Consider the following 22406-nt stretch of genomic DNA (forward strand, 5'->3'; position numbering starts at 1 on the left):
TTTAATTGTATGGCTCATGGGACTTGTATGAACTTGTAAATAAACTATCAAAACTAACTTTTATGTTGGTTTTGATTCTAGGTGAATGTTATATGCTTCCGGAAGAAGATCAAGCCACGAGCAAGAACCGAACACACCTCTCAATGAAGCTTCCACATTCGATCTTGTTTTGCTTTAATACAAGTGGATTATGTAAACACTTTTAACGATGTTTTGGATGTTGTAAACATGTTTAAATACTTATGATGTAAAAGTTTTTGTTAAGTGGCATTTTTCATATAAAATGCTTACTTTAATGTTATGTAAATGTTAATTGTTATTATGGGTGTTACATGTTAAAAATAGCTTAACAGAGTTAAGTTTTTTTTTTCCGAATTACAAACCGATGTTTTATGGATTTTGATCAGAACGAGGATACGAGTCGATTTATGTAAAACTTACATGGAAACAGTGCTTCAAACGACTTGATTTTTGTTATTTGGAAGTTTAAACACCCGAATTGAAGCACTGTTTTCGTCGTTTGGGGCAGTATTTCGAGGTAAAATTTACATCAATCAACTGGTATCCTCGTTCTAATCAAAAGCCCTAAAACATGGGTTTGTAATTCAGAAAAAACTTAACTTCGTTAAACTATATTTAACACAGACTATTATCGGCCAAAAGTGGACCAGTTCTGATTATTATCGGTCAATAACTGAGTTGGGATTATTATCGGTCAAATTAAAAAAGTTGGAATTATTTAAATCCAATTTGCTTTATATCAATTAGAGTGATTATACATAGACCACAAGCTACAAATAAAGATGATAAACAATTTAAAATTTCTAGAAAAAATAAGTAATCAAATACTAGGTTGTAAATACTTACTTTTAATAATGTTGATGTTTAAAGTACGGAGATGAGATTTGAACCATAAACAATACCTTTTGTTATGTGTATATGCTTTAAATGAATGTATGGTAATATCAGTTACTTTTGTTCTCATTAACAATCTCTATACACCTTGTAAACGTTTATGCAATTGTTTTTTCATAGACAGATTTGTTATGGACATATGCAGAAATTATACACCGAAAAGGAGGTCCTAACCTTTTTAGATGAACCACACATATCAATAATATTTTTATTTTATTTTTAACTTTAATTATGTTGATTAACTTGAGTACTCGGTTGAATTTAATGCATGATAGAAAATATTATTTCACTTTTCATTAAAGAGTAAGGAAATTCGTATGATAAACTTGATAAAAAGGTAAGGGCTAGAAAAGAGAGAAATCTAAAACGAATATAACTTCTTAGACCATGTCTAGTGACTTATTATGATAATGTCTTTTCTATGTTATGTGACATGTGGCATTAAGACATTTCCTTTAAGATCAAGTCTCTCAATTTTCTTTATTGGCGTTTTCATAATCACACCAACACCAATTTTCTGAAGATCACGCCCAGAGGACAGTGTACGGGACATTATGAGGCGTGATCTTTGCCACTTCACACAGTAGCGGCTTTGATGGTGTGCGGGGAGGACATCCACACAAGGCCCGTGATTTCGAGAGGCACGCGATATAAAAAATTTCCGATATGTATATGCTATTTTTTTAAATAGTAAACACATATCAATTCCAATATAGACTCATTTACAAATCATTTTATGGTTTAGAATTTAGCCCACTGGACATTAGGTTTATTGAGCCCAATACTAAAGTGATTTTTTTAAAATAATCATAAAACATTATGGAAGGGCATATTTTTTCAAGCTCGAACAAAGTACGTAAATTCTCAGAAATACCTGTGACTTCACGCCAATTAAATTAACCACTATACATGGTCTTATGTGTTTGAAGTTACCAAACCCACAAATAGTCAAATATGAAAGAAAATGTCATGTTCGGCCGGGTGGTTGGACAAATGGTCAGATGTGGTTAGTCCGACTCTCAACTCAAACTATTTAAAAAACTCCCCTAATTTTCCCAAATTTTATTAAATTACATTTTTTTAGTTCCAAAATCCAAAAAAAAAAGTTATATTTTGTGATTTTACACTAGTAGGTAATTATGTAATTTTATAGAGTAATATAATTACCCCACAATAATTACTCTACTACTATACAATTTTTTTTTACATTTTGCAAATATACATCATTCTTAAATAGTAGGGAATTTACATTTTGTAGAATAAACATCATTCTTAAGTAGTAGGAAAAAAATATATATATATATATCTCCTTCACTTCTTACGTTAAAAATATTTTGTATATTAAAACTCATTTGTATTTGATCTTTACACTCATATTCTATATATTTATTGGGGAGGGTGATTATGCCGGTCAAATCTTAATCCATAACCGTAATCAAATTGTTTCAACTAGTTAAACAAAAAATGAAAATGAAACATTGGTTTCATAATGTTTCGGTTAATTTAGATCAACATTTTCCAGTTATGCGCATCTCTAATATAAGAACATAATTTTTTAAACAACAAATTTCTTGCTTTTTTGTAAGACTTAAACCCAAGATTTTACAATAAGTATGTTTTAAAGGTTTTGTCTTGCCACTAGACCAACAACTCTAGTGGTTGATACAAGAATATATTGTATCTACTATACATAGAAACGAAGGTGGAAAACCAATAGAGTGATGACATTTGTCTTAGATTGCTTTGTTATTTCAAATAGAGATAATAATACATGGGCCACACCACAAGTTACGAGTAAAGATGGCCAAGAAACAATATAAGCTTTGCAAAAGATACTGAAAACACATATACTTAAGATGTAAAGTGTATAAAGTTAAATGATATGTAATCAAATACTAGGTTGTTATCAATTACTTATAACTATTATCAACGTTGATGTTTAAAGGACGGGGATGGGATTTGAACCATAAACAATACCTTTTGTTTTGTGTGTATGCTTTTAAGCAAAGTTTGGCAACATAAGTTATTTTAATTCTCATTAACAATACCATACCCTTTGGAAAGGCTTATGCACACATTTGATTTGGAGAAGATATCAACGTAAAACAAATGTAACTTACCATATGTTTAAAGTTACATAACTCATAAATATGAACAAAAGCGTCTTAATCATCCGAGCGGTTGGACAAATGGTCACATGCGGTGTGTCGATTCTCAAACTCAAAATATAGCCAATTCCCCTTGATTTTCACCCATGAATCATTTATCATTCGATTAAACATGATCTATGTATTTATTGTGGTAGGCTATGCTTCAACTTTTACGCTCATCTATAATGTAAAAATCTATGCTTACTATACGTATAGACAAAAGTGGATAGAACATTTTTTTAAACTGTGGTATCAATTGAGTATATGCATTGTTTTGATTGTGAGTTATACCAACTTTGAAGAGTGATGACATTTGTTGTTGTTTTTCATTATGAACAAGTTTACCTTTCTAAATGATATAATAAAATGTGTCTAAGTTGTAAATTTTATAAAGTTAAACTAATGTTTAATCAAATACTTATAATCAAAGTTTGGCAATTTTCCAATTTTGACAACACATTTTAAAAATATAAACGAATATCACTTTTGACCTGTTTGAAGTTACGAAACCCATAAAATATAAATAAAAACTTCTTGATCAGCCGATCATATGGACAATGGTAGCATGTGGTTTGTATACTATCAAACTCAAATTACATAAAAATTCCCCTTAATTTTCCCTCTTTTATACTCACATTTTTTCTTACCATCTTGTTTAATTTTTATTTTGTGAATTTAAAATTTTAAGTTACCTATCAAATCTATATATTTTTTTAGAAAAGGGTTATTGCATTTTATCACCCCTAACTATTGGCTATTAGCTGTTGTCACCCCCAGCTATCACTTTTGAGCTTGTTACTATACTTTTGGGGGTGTCCAAAGATCCCCAAAACCTTTCTAAGATCCCTATGACACCCCTAAAAGTAGAAAAACAACATCAAAAGTTAGTGATCAGTTAGCGACGTGGTGACATAACACACTAAGTGTTAAGTTGGGGGGTGACGGGCGTCAAAGTGATAGTTGAGGGTGGCAGCGGCCAATAGCCAATAGTTGGGGATGATTAAATCTAATAACCCTTTAGAAAATGGTGTTTGATGTAATGTTAAAGAATTTAAAAACAACATTATTTTTACTTGACTTGCTTAGACCAAGCGTAATGGGGCGTTTTTTGCCCTCAATCTCGCCCAATACCGCCCCAAAATGCCGGCCTTGTCGCCCCCATGGGCGTGTTTTGTTGATTTTGGTTCCGGGCGTTTTTTTAAAGCACGCCCAAGCCCTATTTGATGGGCCAATCACATCTAACCATTTTCTTGTTTAGCCAATCAATTTTTTTCATGGGTTTTTTTTTATTTTTTTAATTCTTTACACCCCTTTTAACAAAATACCCATATTCCCACTACACCTATTTTAGAAAAACGCCCCATTGCTGAATGGACTGTCAAATGGTGCAAAACGCCTAAGGGTGAAGCATTAAGCATTATTCACCCAACGACTACGCATGGTCCTAGTCCAAGTTCAGCTCGTATTGATGCTATGCAATGATAAAAGAGCATAAAAAAATACAAATCTAACAAAAATTTAAAGCATCTTGTTTCAAAAAAGAACATAAACATCATCCAACTAAAGTATTGGTTTACTCCATTTGTCGTCCATGGATTGATACATGAAAGGCGGTTTTTAGGACGGACCATAGATAATAAACATGTTGTGAATCCCAAGGTTGGTGCAACTTGTTTCTATTTTATTATTTTGTAACCGCAATTTGTTTAGATTATGATTAATTAACTTGGATTTAATGTTTGTAGAGGTATCTTATTGTTTTTTTATTTAGTGAAAATTATTTGTAGTTGATGTATTACAATTTTTTTATGTAAATCTGACTTTAATTCATTTTTCCAAATAGAAACTCATCCTTAAATCACGGAAAGAGGCAAAGCACACAGAAAAGCATAGGAAAAACAAACATTGACAACAAAACCACCCTGTTTCTCCCATGAAGATAAACTTTGGCTATAAAACTATCATATATAAACCAATAATATATTAAGAATCATAAAATCCCCATAATGCATCTTTACTATGTTTTAACGACAAATTTATTTTATTAATGTCTGTCAATGAGATTTGAACACAAGACCTACCCCTTCTAAACCCAAGTTTTTAAAGGTTTTGCTTTGGCCAATGAACAATCACCCTATTAGTTAAAGTATTTTTGCTTACTACTTAAAATGTGAGGCATAAGACGTTTAAGTAACCACCTCTCTTTTTCTTCTCGCTACTTCTGATTATCTTTTTATACACTACGTATGTTATGTCTTCATCAAAGTTCTGAACATATCATTTGTCTTAAATGAGCGTGCTCCCATACACACCAAAAATTTGGATCAAGAAAAAAAAGTAAAATATACCATGAAAAGTATACGAAGTCACTAAGCCGATGGTCTCACCAATTTAATGCATAAGACTAAAACGGTGAAAAACTTTTAGCTTTTTTGATGACGTGAAATGCTTATGTGGCAAAACTTTATTTTTTGATAACGTGACATGTTTATGTAACAAACATAAAAAACTAAGGTAACGTTTAGTTAGTATGAGATCTTTGGATGAAAATACATTCAAAGTTAGGCATCCCTTTAAACATTTTCTTAGTTTGGAATAATCCCGACCAACTAATAAAAGTTGAGATTATTAAAATCCAATAATCATTTCTAAAAATCGTAAAAATCGACTGTTGTAGTTTGAGTATAACGAGTTAGTGCTAACCCGCGCGTTGCAGCGGGATGTTAATTATGATCTTTTAGTGTCACTATATGAGATGCGAAAATTTTAAGTTTATGAAAACATTTGTTTCATTCTTGCTTAACCCGAAACCTAAATCATCAATAAAGATAAAAACAAATTTCAATGGCTCAAGCATAAATTTGAACAGAGCATGTCTTGATAAGTGGCAGATATGTTACTTTTTGTACGATTATCGCGGGTGTAGATGGCGTTGGTGTTATTCACGTTTGTCAATTTTTTTTATTTATACACAATAGGTTAGAATGTATTTGTTGTAAATGTAATAAGCATAAATATTGGACGTGGGCGATTAAAAATATATTGCACATAATATGTGGTTAGAAAGAAATATACGCATTTTTAGGAAAAAAATATTTTGCAATGTAAATCATAATCAAAATCTATAGATAAACCACAACATACAGTAATTCATAATCAAACAAACTATAGAAAAACCACAACATACGGATCATATATTTTGCATATTTTAACATACCCTCACAACAAATCCCACAACATACGGATTATAAATCTTGCATATTTTAACTTTTGCATATTTTAACATAACCTCACAACAACATTCAGTCTCCCTGAATTATCAACAAAAAATTGAATTTCTTTTCGGTTTGAAATCAATACAACAATAAGGAAACCTGATAAAAAATCAACTAAAAAAGAGAGATTCAAATTGTCTAGTTATGTGTCGCAGTTAGTCAATATACCTATAAGTATTTCTTGATTTTCCATGAACATTTGTCGATGAAATTAAATCGTTTTATTTACCGATGAATTGACATTCCTTAAATTTGTAAATCCTCCTGTTTTTTTTTTTAATTTTGATTTGTATTTTCTTTAAGATACCATGAATTGTATCGGTGAAATATTACTATGAATTAACAATTATATAAATCCATGCTTTGGATTCCTTTCTTATTTTATAACAGAAGAACGATGATAAACTATCGATTAATGTTTAATTTGTTTAAGTTTTTTTCTTTACGATGATAAACTATCGATTAATGTTTAATTTGTTTAAGTTTTTTTTTTGTTTTTGCATTAAATTGATATGTGCTTTCAAAATTCATGCGACGCTTAATAATTAATATGTGATAATTGAAACTGAGGGATTTTTGTAAGAGGGCGTCCATTCTGAATCGGCGGCAGTTAGTTAATAAATATGTAAAAGAAAATTGAATTTAATAAAAGGAAATAAAAAATGAAAAAACGAAGGAAAAAAAAAAGAAGGGACGAAAGTCGAACCAGCGTCGTTTCTGTGGTGAACATGTGCGACTACAGGCTTATAAGTTTGCATTTTGTTTGACAAACTTTTCAATTCATACATAAACACGCGTTAGTAAAATGTTGGGTTGGTAAATGTGTGTATATACAGATAACATAAATATAACTTTCTAAGCAACGCGACTTTTAAACCAAAGGGTATGACTCAAGTTGGTAATTATGTATATATGAAAGGTTGTGACTTTTTGTAAGGGTGTAATATATTTATAAGTAGTTTAAAGGGATGTGATATTCAAATGTAGTTAAGAGTTATGACTTTTTGAAGAGGTGTGATGTATTTAAAAGTTGTGACTTTTTAAGAGGTATGATACATTTAAAAGCAGTTTGAAGGGTTGTGACTTTTTAAAGAGGTGTGATGCAAATCATTGTGTCTTAATATAAAATGAAAGGGTGTGAGTAAAATGTACTAAAGGATGTGACTTTTAAACAAATAGAACATAACCCAAGTTGCTAATTGTATAAGAGTATAATTGTTAGATACTTAAAGCAAAACACATTTTTGTATATGATGATTATAACGGCGTGTCTAAACTAATTACTTTATTTAAGTTATACAATTATAAAGGTATGTCCAACGTATAACGATGCATTTAAGTTGTCAAGATCAGACGCGTCGACAAATCGTGTAAATATAATTGTGTGTCAAAGTTTTCTAAAAGCGAGTTTCAATTTTTTTGCAAATGTTACATTTATCTTAGTCGTGTGGTCTCACTATCTTTTAGTTTTATATATGTTCATAGTAATTTTAGGCCTTTTAATTCAAAAGATTATATATAATCAACTTTATAGTTGTTAAATAACTTAAACTGCCATTCTCACCTGTAATACCTATCTAACAAATGATTGTACCGGAGTCAAAATACACCCAAAACAATATATACACAAAAACATTATGACTTCAACAAAATATAATAATTTGTCCAAATGAATGAAATAATAGCAACATGTAAATAAACATGTTCAGGAGTCATCACAATCATTTATGGAGCTAGCCACATTGTCAAGTGCATTGTTGCAGTAAGAGACCATATCATCCCTAACCTTAAACAAGTAGGCCTTTAGCCGGAGATGAACTGGCCGTGAAACATGACTCCGACACAAGGGACATGTTGGATGGTCCTTTAACCATGACTCAATGCACTCATCATGAAACTGGATGTTGGTTCAGTTCTGTTTGTGCATGAAGGAAAACAATATAAATCATACCTGTCACAGCAGATGGTGCAGAGGAGAATCCAGTAATGGAGTTCGACATGCTTGTCATCTTGATCTGGTTCCTCCTTAGGGTGCTGACTGATGATGGGGACTTAGAGAACCGAAAAGGGGTATCGGTTATGGAGAGGAGGTTTCGTGAAGATGTTATGGCTAATGGGGTGTGTGAATTGTGTAACTGAGTAACCCCTAAACCTCCACATAACTCTCCTTATATAAGCACCCAGGAGGAAACCTAATTAGTTACTAAGGGTAATATGGTCCATCAACAATTACCAACTAATTAAATAATAGGTTCTAATATATTTTGATCTCTATAATGTAAATGATTATGATGGCTATAGATTAAATATTAATACGTAATATATTTAATCTTACATTCTCCCACTTAGCCGAGTAATCATTTACTATGAGTATTAGATAAGCCTGATCAGGAGTTAACACTCATTTTAGCCTTAAACAAGTACTATAGCAGAAAAATACAGCCGTTGAATCATTATGCGACTCAGGACCCCCATTAATCATACTATAGCCTTAATTTAAAACCTAATCATCATGATCAAAATACGCGTAAGCCCTTTGTTTGATTTGTAACTTTTATTTGTCTATATGCCATTATACCGGTTGAACATATTCTAACAGACATACAAAATCAAACTTGAGGAAAATTAACTAATACTTAGTCATTCATAGTACGATATGCAATTGCGCACGACTATTAATTAATACCCGTCTATGAGCTCTCTTAATAAGACTTATGGGTAATAGCCCTTCAGTTATAGGATCCTTAAGCATATCATGAATGTATTCGATACAAAACTTAGTTTCCTCAACTCGTTCATAAACGAATAATTAATTGCGTATCGAAACTTAATGCAGCACCTCTTGAACTGTTACTGTTCAAGGAGTTATGGTAGCTGACTTTATCACACTAATTCTTCAAACATTATATGGAGTTAATAAACTTATGAGTCCACTGATTAAATTTCCAACAACATTTAGTGACCATGTTATGTCGTTATAACTTAGGTTGTTAATATCAGTGCATTATGACTCCTCCATGAAGTAGGTTTTGTCTGCTGACATAAAGATATACCCGAAATTGCATTTTATAATCTTTGAATATTTCAAAGTTAGAGTAATAAACCGGTTTTTAATTCTCACTTCTTCTTTAAATTGTAGTCTCTCGTTTCTTTTAAAGATATTGTAATACTCCATTAGATGCTACACATTAATCTAGACATATCTAGTGTGTTGCAATATGAGTAATATCTAAACGAGTATAGACTTAAACTTACATAAGGCTTCTAATTAATGAAGCATAAATAAATAATCTCATTTATCCTATTATCCTCTAAAGGAGAGCAATATTGATTGTTACATATGTAAGGACCCATTTAATGTTAAACTTATGGAACGAAACTAATATCCCATTTGGTCTATCTCAGTATGTTATGATATCAATCACGTAAGAGATATCTCTGAGTTTTATTATATCAAAGTTTGTGTTAACAATGCTTTGACTTATGTAACATATGCTTGTCAAAGAATGTCATCTATATATAGACAAGTTTATTTTAGTTGCTCCCACTCATCTTGAGGTAGGTACATTAATCCACTTGATTCTTGATGAAAATAATTACGTTAGCTTTTCATCACATTATGATGTTTGCATTAACCCATACATGGATATTATTGGCTTACAAATAAAGTGTTCTTTAACCTTCAGTTTGAAACTTTAGGTTGTTATCTAATGAACATGTAAATGTGTCAGCCATTTATTAGGGAAAATCGTTTTAATGTTCATCTAATGTAGCTTAAAAGTATTATAAGCTACTAGAACAGTGATGATCCTCAAAGAAATCTTTTGTTAGATATGCAATAAAGAGTCTTTAATAACTTATCTCTTCCTGAGTACAACCTTTGACAATCAATCATGCTTTTGAGTGTCTTAACGCTTATATTAGGATTTGGTTTAGTCATGAGCACTCTTAGGTAACTTAATCAAATCCCAAACGTTATAAGAACACACAAAGTCAGTTTCACTAGAAAACTGTTTTATTCCATTCAAATGATTGATTTTCACTAATGGCTTAATTTGAAGAGATAGGATCAGTAAACATTTCCAAAATCCATTTCAACTTCAATTAGGGAGGTTATGTAATCATCAAAGCTAGTAGGCTTTTAAACCTAGATGACCTCCTGAGTTGATTATTGGGTTCATTAGAAGTTTCAATTTTATGGATTAGCTCTTGGTTAGGTTGCTATCATTTTCATTCTAAGTTTGTAAGAGTTGGTGCAGTATAGTGTACAAGAGGTGTAATCGGAGTTAAATTCGGAGTGAATTTAATGACACTCTTCCCCCCGCCTCTTGTATTCCTTGCAAGTCATAATAAGGACTTTGACTGCTCCCACTAACCTTAGAAATCTTTAGGAACTCAGCATGCTTAGGGTCAATACTTAACGACCAATAAATTCTAATAGAGAAAACAAATTAATGACATTAGTCGTTGTAGTTTCTCTTGTTGAGGATTATGTTGGTTTAGGTAAGAAATCTAAGTGCGCCCACAATTAAGAAACAATGAAACTTTTGTAAGAGTAGCATTAGATTTGAGGAGACAAGTATTGATGATAGAACAGTGTCATGATGGAGCGGTGTCTTGTACAAGAGGTGCAAACTTATAAGGTAATGTAAAATTTTCACTCCCCACCTCTTGCAACTATTGCAAGTTATTATTAAGACACTTAATGCTCCCACTGATCTTTAATATCTCTAAAATGCTACAAGAAAAGTTTCAATGAGCTACGTGACGCGGGAACCTATCACATATACGTTAGACTTTATTTGATTTCTTTAATGTCCAGATATCATAAGAAACTTTAGGAACATATTTAATAGAAATCTTATAAAGTATATGTATGAATAAATTTCTTCTAAGACCGTGGGCCATATGTGACAAAATTTAGATACAAGTTGATAGTCTGTTAAATGATAAATGAATTATGTCTGAATATTCCATTTGGAAAAGTTCCACAAATGTCAATGAATGACTTATGATGGACCCATGCTTATTCCCTAAGCCAAGTCATATTTTAGGGCTTTAACGTCATGATTTAAAATCACTTAAAATGAGATTAGATGGATAATCATCCTCATTAACCATGTCATGATTTCTCATGAATTTTGGTTCTAATGGATGAAATTTATAAGTCTCATTTTCCTTTTGTCAAATTTTCGTTAGCATGATGACAAAGGTTGTGAAAAATAAGGTATCATCTAGTTTCATCTTAGTAATGTTTCTATCCAGATATTTAGAACAAATAAGAGGAGAGTTTAAGATAAGTGTGACTTTATGTTGACTATGCAAACCTCACAACCTTCATAACATTGCTTAATTATGATACTGTATTCTGATTAATCTCCAGAATATATAAGGTATCGTAAAGCGTTGTTGGAAGACTGTTCATTATGGTTCTTATAGTCTTAACATTTAATTTTGTCACTAACTCTCATGTTAGTTATTTGTCGAGTTCTGGTAAGGAAACGTATGGAACTAGAGTCAACTAATCATGTGTTAATTGGAATATTAAAATTATCAGACTTAAATATCATTAGTAAGTTTCTATCTAATTAATTTATCCAACTGTTCTTTAGAATAATGGATAGTCTCGTTGCTTATGCCTAGTCTAATGACATAATTATGCAGTGAGATTTTCCCTTGAAGAACCTTAACGTTGGGATTAACACTTGTAGTTTGTCTATGGACTTTAGAACAATCCTCTCTTAAGGTTTTAGTGGTTGTAAGGTGAATAACATCTTATTTTCCAGTTTCAAACATTTATTTCTATGTACATATGTTGCTTATCAACACACTCGTTATACTTTGGTACTTTTGAGTGTTATAGCTGATTTATAATGCATCAAATCGTACAAATGAAAACTTAGTATGTAATGTACTGGAAAATGTACTTATTTTCATGCGTAAGCCCTTAACTTTATGGGTCATGGTATTGTACATTATAATATATTCACATATACCACTTAACCTTATAATTTATAATTTTAAATGAAGACATGCGCCTTAGGAGTTCTTGTGATTATTCCACAATTATAGATTAGTCTTAGGAAAAACTGAATCTGGAATAACTTTAGTGATAGCAATTATGTTAGAGAGTTCTTGATTATCATAAGAGACATCATGTTCGATTTACCCTAATCATCATGCTCTACTTTTCTTCCGTAGTGCCTTATCAGAAGAGAGCAATAAGGTTATCGTGTCTTAAGAGATAATCAAGGATTTAATTTAAGAGCTAATTCTTATAGAAACTTTAAATAAAGCAAAACATTTTAGGCTTAGGAATTAGAGTGGATGAGATATAGATTTATAGAAGAAAATCATAGTGAGTAAAAATATGGGTACTAAGAATAAGGCAGACAAAATGATCACAAAAATTAATTGAGGATCATTAATATAAGGATCATTATGTGAAGAGGTTGTGATATGTCTATTACTAACATCAAAATAATAGACTACTTAAAGTTCTACTTAAACGAAGACAAAACAGCTTTGGCCAGAAGTGTAATCATTTAAGCATATGTGCAAAGTGGTTGTAACAAATCAGCTTTGGCCAGAAATTGAGACAAACACTTTAGTTATGCACTTGTTGAGTATGCCATCTATGAATGAATTAGATCAGCTTTGGCCAGAAATTAAGACATTCATGCTTATGATGCACACACAACATAGCTTTCGTAATACTTGGATGATAAGTAGATGTATCAAGTCAGCTTTGGCCAGAAATGATATATCAAAAACTCATTCAAGTAAAGCCATTTTGGTTTTGTAAAACATTATTTGATCCTCATTAATTAACTAAATAATTACAAAAACCAATCATTTAATAGCAAACTACCCGTTAGCGCGGATCGAACTCCGCGGTGAGTTCGCTAGGGGTTGCGGGGGACAGCGTGCCCCCGCCCGGGGTTCGGGGCGGAGCCCCGAAAAAATTTTTCTTTAGTTCACATTTAAACAGCTTAAAATAATGAGATTGCGAGTCGCAACCACGATCTCGACTAATGACGTTATGGTTGCGAGTCGCAACTACGGTCTCGACTAATGACGTTATGGTTGCGAGTCGCAACTACGGTCTCGACTAATGACGTTATGGTTGCGAGTCGCAACTACGGTCTCGACTAATGACGTTATGGTTGCGAGTAGCAACCTCATGGTTGCGAGTAGCAACCTCATGGTCTCGAGTAATGACGTTATGGTTGCGAGTAGCAACCTCATGGTTGCGAGTAGCAACCTCATGGTTGCGAGTCGCAACCTCGTTAACAGCTGTTAATTGTGATATCATAACCGAAAATTCGAAATCTAAGGGATTAAGAGATATTCTTTCCTGTTTTAAGCTGATCTAATTTTGTCAACATATTTCGAAAATAATCTGTTTATCTAATAACAGTTTCGAATAAAATTAAAAGATAAAATTAGATCAAACATGAAAAAAACACTCATTAATCCTAAATCATTCCAAAACATAACAGAATACTTCGAATTTTCTCAAGAACATGATGAACCCTAAAACATAAAACATAAATTCTGGAACCCGAAACCTGAATTTTATTAGTTTTTCTAAATAGATTTCGGTTAAAAAACATAATCCAGTTAATTCGGTGAACAAATAATTAATCTTTTTCCCGAAAACAAAAGATCTCGAGTCGATCTCCATGACTCGAAATCGGCTGTTATGTTCATAAGGTTTCAAAAAAATTCCGTTTTCCAAGTTTCAATCCCAGAATTATGGATACGAAAACAGAACTGACTAATCAACATATGCTCTGATACCACATGTTGGTTCAGTTCTGTTTGTGCATGAAGGAAAACAATATAAATCATACCTGTCACAGCAGATGGTGCAGAGGAGAATCCAGTAATGGAGTTCGACATGCTTGTCATCTTGATCTGGTTCCTCCTTAGGGTGCTGACTGATGATGGGGACTTAGAGAACCGAAAAGGGGTATCGGTTATGGAGAGGAGGTTTCGTGAAGATGTTATGGCTAATGGGGTGTGTGAATTGTGTAACTGAGTAACCCCTAAACCTCCACATAACTCTCCTTATATAAGCACCCAGGAGGAAACCTAATTAGTTACTAAGGGTAATATGGTCCATCAACAATTACCAACTAATTAAATAATAGGTTCTAATATATTTTGATCTCTATAATGTAAATGATTATGATGGCTATAGATTAAATATTAATACGTAATATATTTAATCTTACACTGGACTCCATGCTCACAGTTGGTGAGCCTGTTGGACATTGGCGAAGGATAAAAGGGGCGGGGAGGGGCGCCCGACCCCCCGAACTTTTCGCTTAGTAGTGTTATATATGTAATTTTCGTATAGAAATTTTTGGGTATATACGTTTTCGACCCTCCGGTTCTATAGAAAATTTTTGGTATATACGTTTTCGACCCCCGGTCATTCGGGTCAAGCTTCGCCACTGCTGTTGGACCCACTATCTTCTGGTTCTACTTCACAAAGACACACTACACAATCAAACAGAATCGGACCACTGCCATTACATTGATCACCGTTTATTTTTAGTTCTTGTTGTGCCACTGTAAGCTTTTGATCTATGGAAGTTACTTGCATTTCTGCCATTAGTTTACGTGCACAATCTTGAGTTATTGACCTGATTGCTTTATCTTTCTGGGCGTGTATATATATATGAAAGGTAAAAGGCATATACTGTGTGACAAAATATGGGTTTTTTTCAACTGTTGATTTTGATAGCACATGCATCTTATTCTTATTCTTCATGTTCAAACTTCTATTGTTCAAAGTTTGACTTTTGACCAAACATGCACTTAAATCCATCCTCACGTGAATAGCCACTTTCCATATAAAACATTTACGGTATTTGATTTCTTTTTATACTTATCTAACATGTTAATAACAAACACATAATTAAGAAAACTAGAAAACGACTTGCACGTGAGCAGCTAACCAATTGTAACGAGTTTATTTATATATGAGTTAATAACCATAATGGTCCCTCATGTTTGCTCACTTTTGTCACTTTAGTCCAAAATCCAAATTTTTTAAATCTGGGTCTCTGAGGTTTGCATTTTGTTGTCATTTCAATCCAAATTTCAAAAAAGTTTAATTTTGTCAGGATTTCTTACAGAATTTTGTCTTCTTCCTTATTTCTCATAAGGGCAAAATTGTCATTATAAATTATTAATTATAAACTAATTTATATTAAAAAAAATAAAAGAAAAAATCCTCAAAGAACTTTAAATAACCCTAATCAATCGATCAAAACACTCTCACCTTCCCCATCATCTTGAGGGTTATAAGTTGAATTTCCTGAATTACCCTTTGATGTTCCCACGTGTGTCGACCCATGTGCCTCTTTGGCATTTCCCGAATTCTTTGAGGCTTTTTATTTTTATTTTTTTAATATAAATTAGTTTATAATAATCTATAATGATAATTTTGCCCTTATGAGAAATGAGGAAGAAGACAAAATTCTGTAAGAAATCTTGACAAAAATAGACTTTTTTGAAATTTGGACTAAAATGGCAACAAAATGCAAACCTCAGGGACCCAAATTTAAAAGATTTGGATGTTGGACTAAAGTGGCAAAAATGAGCAAACCTCAGGGACCATTTTGGCTATTAACTCTTTATATATCGTTAAATGGGTTTTTTTTTTTTTTTTTACAAATTTATTTACTTTCTGAAAACTACAATAAGTTTATCATTTGTAATTTTATCTACACATTTTTAAAAAATATCAATAAGTTGTTTGCAGGGATAAATGATAACATTCTACAATATGCTTACGTTTATAAGCGTCAAAAGTATGAAAAAACCATAATACTTTTCACATTTATAATGGTTATAAAAGGTGTTGGTACTTAAGACCGTGGGGTATGGTGGGGCGGGGGTTTAAGGCATGGGTTGACACGTGGAGTTCGAGCCCCTCATTGGTGAGTGACGTGTCCGTGGGGTATGGCGGGGCGTGGCTAGCCCGCGTGGCTTGGCAGGTTTATTAAAATAAAAATAAAAATAAACCAAAAATTAAAAAATACACACAACATTTAAAAAAAAGCCTAAAATTTTATTAAATTCCTAAAAATTACAAAATTCTACAAAAAAAAGGATTACAAAATTAAAAAAAAAACCTAAAGCGTTAGGTAGATTTCGAAAAGGGCGAGCTTGTCGAACGACTTCCGCTCCTTGCCCCGGAACTCGATGTTGGGCACCGCCACCCGGTCTTCGTGACATATCTCACCGCCCGGGACGCTGTCGTAGTAGGCTTTAAAACGATCGAGCTTCGGTCGTAGCTCGCGCCATTTGTGTTGGCACGCGTTTAAATTGTGTCTGTCGTTTCCCACGTTATGCCGGTAGCTAGCAAAAGCTTCCGGCCAGTAACGGGTCTCACCGGGTTGGCGGTCCTTCATTGCGTCAACGACGCTCGTGACAAGAGCTAGCTCTTCCTCGTGTGTCTAAGAGGCCATCGATCAAGTGTGTGTGGGTAACGGGTTCGTTCAAGTGTGTTTGGGTTGGGGTAGCGGTGGACAGCCGGTGGGGTTGGGGGTTATATATATAGCGATGTGGACAGTTGGGTGGTGAACCGCTTGGCTTGGCCAAACGGTTATAATTTGAATTTTAAATGTAGCCCGCTGTGATCTAGCCAACAAGCGAATAGGAGCCGGCCACGTAGGACCGCTAGGCATGCCCAACGCCCGGTCTTAAACTCCCGCCCCTTGGGCCACGCCCAAACCCAAGCTCACCCGGGGTGGTGGCTTTGGTGTTTTCAGCTAATCCACGCCCCAACCCCCGCCCCATACCCCACAATCTAAAAGCCGTTACAAACATAATTAAAAGCGTCAAAAGCATGAAAAAACCATAATACTTTTCACATTTATAATGGTTATAAAAGGGGGAAAATCACCAAATTGGCCACTGCAACGCCGTCTTTGCGAAAATGGCCACCGGACACCCCTTGCCGAGCCGGTTCAAAATCCTGAAACGGCACAGGAGTTTTTTTTAACGGCCGTCCACTCCCCGGTTGACACGTGTCCGACAATCCCTGAAACGGCTTGAGAAGGAAGCTGTGAACGACACGTGGCTGTTAATGTGGAAAGATCTTAGCCAAGCCGTTACAACCGGCTCATGTGGAAAGATCTTAGCCATGTTCCTTCAACGAGCCAAGCCACGTTCTTACGAGATAGCCAAGCCGTTTCCGTACGATCTGGCCAAGCCGTTACAGCTGACATCCGAGCCGTTTCCGTGAACTACTTGTGCCGTTTTAGCTGGCTCCAAGCCGTTTTAGCTGGCGCCAAGCCGTTACAGAAGGTCCGTGCCGTTTCAACACATTGTTCGAGCCGTTTCAGCTGGCTCAAGCCGTTTCAAACCTTTATATTTAGTGAGTGGCCGTTAAAAATTTTTCCCTATATTTTTTGTATTTGTTTTTTCAACAGATTTGTTTAAAGTTATAAAAACATTTGGCATTTTGTAAAAGAAAGTTTCCAACTTAAAATTATGAAGATTCATTTGGTTGTATACACTGGCGGAAAGTGGGAAATCGTTAACGAAAAGTTGGAGTATGTTGCTGATGCTGATTCAAGTAGACGTGGTTTAGAAATTGAACCCAACCTTTCATACACCGCTCTTTTAAGTAAACTGTCAAACATTTGTAGTTCTACAAACATTACGAAGTTATCTTATCGGTTGTCTTCCTTTAGTGATCCCATAGATATAATAAACGATGAAGATCTTGCAATTTTTTATAATTTTGCTATGGAAAATATTTTTGAAATTTATAAATTATATGTGATTGAAGGGTTTGGTGTTGGATCATCTGGTTTTTCAAGTCCAAAAAAATTTTTAGTTCCTGATTTAAATTTCTGTACTGATGAAGAAAATTATGATGTTGTAAACGACTCCCAACCAAATCCTGATAATTCTTTCGAAAATTGTTCGCGATCTTCATCAATTACTTTTGAACCAGGTCACGTATTTAATAACAAAGAAGACATGAAACTTGAATTGGGAAAAAAATGTTTGTTAGAACACTTTGAGTTTAAAGTAGATAGATCCTCTAAAACTCGGTACCAGGTGTCATGTTTGGTCGACGGTTGCGGTTGGCGTTTCCGTGCAAGGAGTTTTGGAGATAGTGGGGTGTTTTTTGTTAAGAGTTTTAACGATAAACACACGTGCTCGAAGACGCTAACGTACCCACATGTTCGTCAGGCAAACCCACATGTTGTTGCTCATTATTTAAAAGAACCTTTAAAAGACAGTGGAAGAATATATCGTTGTAATGAAATAGTGAAAGATTTTAGACAGAGATTCCAAGTTGAGATAACCACTAGTCAAGCTTGGCGTGGAAAAAGTCTGGCACTAGAGCTTTTACAAGGATCAAGCAGAGAGTCGTTCGCAGAACTACCACTTTACTGTTACAATCTTGAGCGGGCAAATCCTGGTTCTGTTACACATATCAAGACTGATGACGAGCGTCGGTTTGAGATGGTCTTTGTCGCGATTGGTGCTGCGGTAAGTTATAGCATTATCTGTTTTTATTTTGTTTCGACAAACTACATGTTCTTGACTCTTTTTAAATAATTTTGTTTCAGATTCGTACCTTTATATGCAATTTAAGACCGGTGGTGATCATTGATGCTGCACACCTAAAGGGTGAATTTAAAGGGACGTTATTTTTAGCTGTTGGGATGGATGGAAACAACCAAATTTTACCAATTTCCTACGGAATAGGAAAATCAGAGGATGGTGAATGTTGGACATGGTTTCTGTCAAAGCTTAAAGAATGTATCGGTGAAATACCTGAAATGGCCATAATTTCGGATAGAGCGAATTCTATACATCTGGCTGTTAGAAATGTCTTTCCACATGTTTATCATGGGTTATGCTGTCGTCATTTAATGATGAACCTACGTTTACCCTCTGATAAAAAAAAAGAAAATGAGAAGTTGTGGTGGAAGACATGCAAATCGTATCGATTGTCTGATTTTAACGAGTCATTTAATGCTCTTTGTCTTGCCGTTCCTAGAGTGCGACACACTCTAACAAGTATTGGGTTCGGTAGATGGGCACGGGCGCATTGTCCAGGCAATCGATATCATTATATGACATCTAACAGCGCGGAGTCTATTAACGCTTTATCTAGACACTCGCGTAAAATGCCGGTAACACAACTCTTAGAGTTCTTCCGGCAATCTGTACAAAAGTGGTTTTACGATCGCCGTTTGCAAGGTATACATGAAAAACATTTACTTACACAGTGGGCACAGAAGAAAATTTTTAAAAAAATTGAAGGGTCTAGAACATGGACGGTTGCTGGGATTGAGTTAAACAGTTATTCTGTTGCAGACAGTGGAAAGGGGGGTTTAGTGGACTTTGTTAATGGAACATGTAGTTGCCGAGTTTGGCAGGTTTCTGGTTTACCATGCGGGCATGTTATCGCCGTTTCAAAATTTTTAGGTGAAACCGACTGCAGTAAGTATTGCTTCCCGTGTTACTCCAACGAAGTCTATAAGAAAACTTATGAAGAAGCGATTTATCCTCTCCCGCATAGATCTGAATGGGAGACTCCAGAAGACCTTATCAATCTTCAACCGCCACATATGACAAAGCGCCAGGCTGGTCGTCCTCGAGAAAACAACCGAATCTTATCCCGCGGGGAAGAACCTACTCCCCTCTATTGTTCCCGATGTAACTCATATGGTCATCATCGGGATGTATGTCGGCAGCCCATGCCGTCAGAAGTTCGTACTCGCAAACACCCAGACAAAGGGAAAGGGAAAGAAACCGATAATCCTGATGATTTTACACAATCTCCTGCTGATTATATGTATCCGTCTTTCAACTTGGGAGACTTTTAATACTTTATTAATTTATTTTGTGAAATTTAATATAACTTGTCGAGTAACTAGTTGCATATTAATATTGAAAATCATTTCATTAAAATATGTTATTAATTTTTTTTATATTACATGCATACATAGAACCATTAAACATTAACAGGTGTGAAGCGCCCGGTGTAGAGTTCATCTGCCATGTACCGTCTGTATCTGAAACAAGCATCCTGAAGGTTTCCTTCGGTCCATGTTAAAGAACGATTCCAAATAAGTTTTTCCATTAGCATACATATGATGACTCCTGAATTTCTGCCAACACGATTTGTTTGAGGAGGCCACACGAAATCCCCTACTATTTGCATGGAACGCGTCTCATTTATTCCTGACTGTTGCCAGTACGATATACGTCCGAGAAACCACAAAAATAAAGACTCAAATTCTAGAACAATTTGATGTACTCTTCTGTGTACGCAAAATGAATCTCCGCAATTAATCGTGTCACAATTATTAGCAAAAAAAATTCTTAATTGTAGTGACTTTATATTTATTTTAAAAAGCAACCAATTTTGTTCGTTGTCCGGTATAGGAACGTATACCTTCAAAAAAGTGAATAATTTTAGGTTCTAAATCAACGGTGTAAATTTAAAAACAAAAATTATTAGCAAAAAAATACTTTCCCAAAAATTATATCAAACACGTACAAGTTCTTATTTAAAAAAAAACAACCCTGACATTTACTAATAACCGGAATGGTCTTCCGCTTCAGAATCATACTCTACCCCTTCTTCCATTTCCGCACGATAAGCTTCAAAACGCACTTTATCGTACAGCCTTTCGAAACAAGATTCGTCGTCTGAGTCTGAGTCTTCGTCAGCAGTAACCGCCAAATTTTCTTGTGGAATAATCTGGTCCAAAGGAAGCTGTTGTTCATCGTGATTAGGTAACGGATCAACCGCCTCACACTGAACATAACCCCTAAATGGTGCTTCACGTGTTGGCTGTTGCACCGGGTTTGGGGGGTTACGAGTTTGTGAATTATTTGGTTCGGGGTTATCTGGGGGTGGGTTTGGGTGGTTAATCGGTTGGAAAATGTTGACGTTGATATGAACGTTTACATGAATGTTGATTTCTTGATTTGCCATGAGGTAGAAAAAAGAGGTACAAAAAAAAGGGGATGCAGTTGAGCAGTGAACCAAGATGTGTTTAAATAGGTGTGGAGTAAGAGTGGGAGTCGTGTTCATTTAATAAAAAACGGATATAATAAAATAGAAAAAAAAATTGATAAAGCCTACCGTATCAATTTCCCAGAATGGAGGATATGTTGCTGTAGAACCATCTGCGTATCTGGTTGCATCAATATCTTGTTTATGTAACATGTCGAAGAAATTTGGCGGTAGAACTGTCCAACGAATATCGTTTGACGACAGCGTCCTTGCATTCTCTCGTTCACACATGAGTTTGTTACACCATGCTTGTACGTGCTAAAAAATGATGGTAATTTACTTATTACAAAAATTATGAAACAGATTTTTATTACGAAAAAATTTATTATTAAGGTACCGTTTTTTGAATAAAACCTGCTCCAGTAAATCCAAGCAGTCCCCCCCACCAATCCTTTCCTAGTGGTGTTAACCCCGTGTAAGAAGAATAGCAACTAGGATTATCCCCTTCGTAGTAAAATTCAAGAACATTTGGAGACCATTGGCGATCCCAAATCTGTTGATTGTTGGAAACGGAAGGAGGAATACTTGTCATTGGTAATGGAGGATGTCACATGTGTAATAAAGGTAGAAGGGACACACATATATATATATATATACATATAAAGACTAGTAGAAAAATATTTAATGTTTTTAAACCAAAAAAATACAATTACATTTCTAATACGGGATCATCATCATCATCACCAAGGTTGTTGTCAGTTGTTGTATCTGGTAACACGAAATCATAAAATAGTAAAGCAAGTTGACGTCGCATACGTTCCGTTGTTTTCTGAGTATCTTTATCATTGTTCAACGGTTTTTTATTTATCAACCTATCAAGAAATATGCAAACCCAAACCCCACAGTCTCCCAAAACTCCGGACTGCTGAGGAGCATCGGTTGCATAAATAACTCGGAAAGGGTAAGTTAACGGTAATGGTCTGTGGGCATTGTAACCATGAATTCGTAGCCAGTGGTCAAACACAAAATTTATATGACACACCACATCCGTTC

General features: G+C 34.3%; 1 protein-coding gene across 1 annotated transcript; it reads left to right on the forward strand.

Moving 5' to 3' along the window:
- The first annotated feature begins 17854 nt into the window (after nt 1-17854).
- Nucleotides 17855-20214, forward strand: LOC110869648. Its single transcript, XM_022118888.1, has 2 exons — nt 17855-18868; nt 18949-20214. The coding sequence occupies exons 1-2, from the start codon at nt 17855-17857 to the stop codon at nt 20212-20214; spliced, it is 2280 nt and encodes a 759-aa protein (XP_021974580.1).
- The last annotated feature ends 2192 nt before the right edge of the window (nt 20215-22406 follow it).

Source organism: Helianthus annuus, chromosome 8 (assembly GCF_002127325.2).
Source record: "Helianthus annuus cultivar XRQ/B chromosome 8, HanXRQr2.0-SUNRISE, whole genome shotgun sequence".
Taxonomy (NCBI): domain Eukaryota; kingdom Viridiplantae; phylum Streptophyta; class Magnoliopsida; order Asterales; family Asteraceae; genus Helianthus; species Helianthus annuus.